The 3,554-nt window shown below is 40.2% G+C and overlaps 1 protein-coding gene across 1 annotated transcript in view; it reads right to left on the bottom strand.

The window, feature by feature from the left end:
• Positions 1-1,020: 1,020 nt before the first annotated feature.
• Positions 1,021-3,554, bottom strand: part of msh6 (mutS homolog 6 (E. coli)) — a 10,018-nt gene continuing 7,484 nt past the window's right edge. The window contains exons 8-10 of the mRNA XM_046070110.1: positions 2,361-2,515; positions 1,306-1,505; positions 1,021-1,195 (exon numbers count right to left, since the gene is read on the bottom strand). Of these exons, the coding sequence (XP_045926066.1) occupies positions 1,114-1,195; positions 1,306-1,505; positions 2,361-2,515 (437 nt within the window). The 3' untranslated portion in view covers positions 1,021-1,113. The remainder of the gene's footprint in view (positions 1,196-1,305; positions 1,506-2,360; positions 2,516-3,554) is intronic.

Genomic DNA, 3,554 nt, shown 5'->3' with positions numbered 1-3,554 from the left:
CCCCCCCCCCCCCCCCCCCCCCCCGACAAATGTTGAGATTTGATTTTAATGCTTTTTGTGTAGTTTTGTATTTTCATGCAAAAATCTTACTGTACTTGAATGTCTTTTATTTTATTAAATGTGTACATTTTTTTTTTTTTGGTTATTATATCCTAGAATTGCTGTAATTATACATGTCGCAGTATCTAACTTCTTTCTGTGAAAGAGATCCGAGAAAAGAGGAAAACACTAAACATTTTCTCCAGCAAGGTTGACTCATTTTACATTTGCAATACAGAAAAATAGCTGAAAATGTGCTTTCACAGGACTTGTATGGCTTTTTGTTTGGAATCGCATCAAATGTTTCTTTGAAACTGTTCAGTTCTGTTAAAGTCTGTTTTACGTAATCTATGCATATTTTCTTTTCTTATTAGCCTGTCACACTACCCAAATTACAGGAAGGACTAAATATATTGGGCACAAAGTTGAAGCATTTTTTTTTTTATCTAGGCTGCAATTGTAAAATATTTTTGGGGTGTAGCCAAATGAACCCCAGATACAGCCTCTTTGTTTACTAAATAAAAAAAACCTCATTGCTATGATTTTCTAAAGGATATTTGGATTGTTGTACCACCTGTGGTAAATTAACAGACTGTCACTGATTTATCTGTTAGGTAGATTATTTAATCTGTACATGCTGCCCTGAATAAATGTGGTTGTCTTCTCTTTGTTCTCAAGTGACAAGTCTTGTGAAAGCACAGCTAATTTTGGTGCGTTTCCCCTTGTTTGCCAATGTTGCTGGAGAATTTCAAAGGCTTTTACTCTACTGAAGCTGAGACAAGTATCTATATACAGCACTATATGGTTTCATTGCCCCCCTCCCTCCCCCATTCATGTGTACTGGTGATTGTGGGTTCTCATACAGACTGAAATGTATGCATGTATCATAACATCTAGACTTAATATATTGTGAAGTATTCAATAACCGTTATGTAGGCGCTAGCGTGAATTAAAAGGGTTTAATTTCCTAGATGAAACTTGTCATTTTTAAAAAATAAACTTTATTAGATCATTACAGTAGTGTTTTTTCAAGTGCTGAGAAAGCAGAAAGTCAGCAAGAATGAAGCTTATAAACTACAGGGTGTTGAGCATCTGAACAAGTGAAGCGAAGTGTGTGTTGCCCAGTGTGGCATCTTCAGCAAACTGGCAGAGCTTCCTGCAGGAGAAGAGTAGAGGGGATTTATTAATATGCATGCTTTGGATGTCTCTGCAGTAAAGTGAGGTGCAGTAGCTGCAGAACATTTTACCCCCAATACTAATACATACTTGAAGAGTCTGAGGCTGATGGTGCTCCTCTCAAACTCTCTGGCCTTCATGTGTCCTGATTGGATAACCTCCTCTGGCAGGCTGGCGAGTCGAGCAGCGTTGAAGCCGTAACTCTTCGGACAAGCACCGGAGATGAACTTGTAGAGGAATGTGATGGTCTCTTGACTTGGATCCTCACATTCATTCTCCACCATGCACGCCTGAAAGGGACACAACAGGGATATTACTAGATACACGTGACTCAGAAAAACACGATCAGACACGTTACATGAGAGGGGTGAAACTACAGAGCCTGCGGAAGCAAAAGGCCGAATTTATACATTTGTGCACATTTATAATCCACGTGCAATTAGCAAATTGTCTTGTGGTAACTGCACAAAATTACTTAATTTCCTCAAATTATTGACATGTTATTGAAGTAATGGAACTTCAGTTACAGGTTGCAGCTACAGGAGCACCCACAATGATGGCACCTGGTAAGCAGCTGCGGCGTGTACATGTAACCACAAACTGCTGAATTTGTTCTCTAGCTAAAAACTTCATTGCCTTCGCTGCATTTGTCCTTGTTCTCTACACGTACATTGTTAGAGCGCTGAACAGCTTTGGCCTCTACTGTAGGTGCATATCTGCTGCTTTGTAATGCAGTGCAAAACCAAATCGAATCCGTACTGTTTAATTTTAATGGCTTGATGTACCAACTCATTTGTGCAAGACAAATATATCCAATACCTGCCAGGCTCTGTATGAAACCAGGAAACATGACTTCAAAAGTTAATTTCCTGTACAAAAGGTTTCACTTACAGAAAATAGACTTTGAATCTGGCTCCACTACATAAAAGTAAAACTGATTGGGTGTAATAATCAAATACAAAAGAGATATATAGAGGTATTTCCCTAGATAATAATTTCAGTCACAGCTTTTTACATTTTAACATTTCCAAAATGTCTGCCCCCGCGACCCGATCCCGGATAAGCGGATGAAGATGGATGGAAGGAAAATGTCTGCCGTCATTTGCCTGTGCAGTATCTGGCATGTTTTTCATTGTTGTACTCACCATGTGGCCCAACCTCACAGTAGGGTTGTTGGCGTAGTCCTCCACCAGGGAGTGGTAATGTGTAGAGAAGAGGGTGCGACAGCAGATCTTCTCAGCAAGCTCCTTCACGACAGCACTGGCAATTGCTGTGCCGTCATATGTGGCTGTGCCCCTTCCTGCAAACAGTTCACAGCTGAATGGTTGCGCCCCACAAACATAACACAACAAGAACAAAGCTGAGGAGACTGGCTGTCATGTTCACTGTTATTATGCGCACATACCGCATGTGGTGCGGTCCACACATGACTTACGTGAATGACTAATCATTCATGCAGCACACCTGGACACACCACCGGTCACTGAACAGATCTCTGGCTCACTGCCACAAACAACTGTCTCCACCTGCTGGCATGTAAAGCCGTCTGCTCCCAGCGCTGTTCCACAGACTTCTATTCCTGTCATCATCAGGCATAGACCAATAAACCGAAATGTGCACATCCCACACAGAAATATTAGTAATCTCTTAAGGATTAGGACAACTGCACCAACTCCAGCACCCAGAACAAACTCATTTAAAATGGCTCTCTTCAATGTGAGATCACTTTCAAGTAAGTTTATCTTAAATGATTTTATCTTGTCTGCAAATCTAGATTTTATGTTTTTAACTGAATCCTGGTTGCAAATGAATGACTATAGCCAGCTAGCTGAACTGTGTCCGCCTCAATATGATTGTTTTAGTCAACCGAGGGTCAGTGGTCGTGGTGGTGGGCTAGTGAGCGTGTATAGGAAAAATTTAAAATGTCATCAAGTACGCTGTGATGAATTTAACTCTAACTAACTACTAACTAACTTTGAAGTTCTCACTCTTAAACTTGGAGGGCTGCAACCTATCATATTTGTTATAATTTATCACCCCCCAAAACCGCCTGGAGGATTTTTATCAGAACTTCCTGAATTTTTATCTACTCTGGTTTTAAATTATGACAGAATTGTTCTTTGAGGCAATTTTAATATTCATGTTGATGACCCCAACAATGTTAATGTAACTGACTTTTTAAATATGGCCACTTCTTTTAACTTCAAACAACATGTCAAAGGGCAAACACATAACTGTGGTCATACACTGGACTTGGTTTTTACCCTGGGTGTCAGCATTTCCTCTGTGGAATTAGTGGACATGACCATATCTGACCACAGATGTATAGTTTTTAGCTG

This window comes from Micropterus dolomieu, linkage group LG15 (assembly GCF_021292245.1).
Source record: "Micropterus dolomieu isolate WLL.071019.BEF.003 ecotype Adirondacks linkage group LG15, ASM2129224v1, whole genome shotgun sequence".
NCBI lineage: Eukaryota > Metazoa > Chordata > Actinopteri > Centrarchiformes > Centrarchidae > Micropterus > Micropterus dolomieu.
This window is presented reverse-complemented; position numbering and strand designations above follow the sequence as displayed.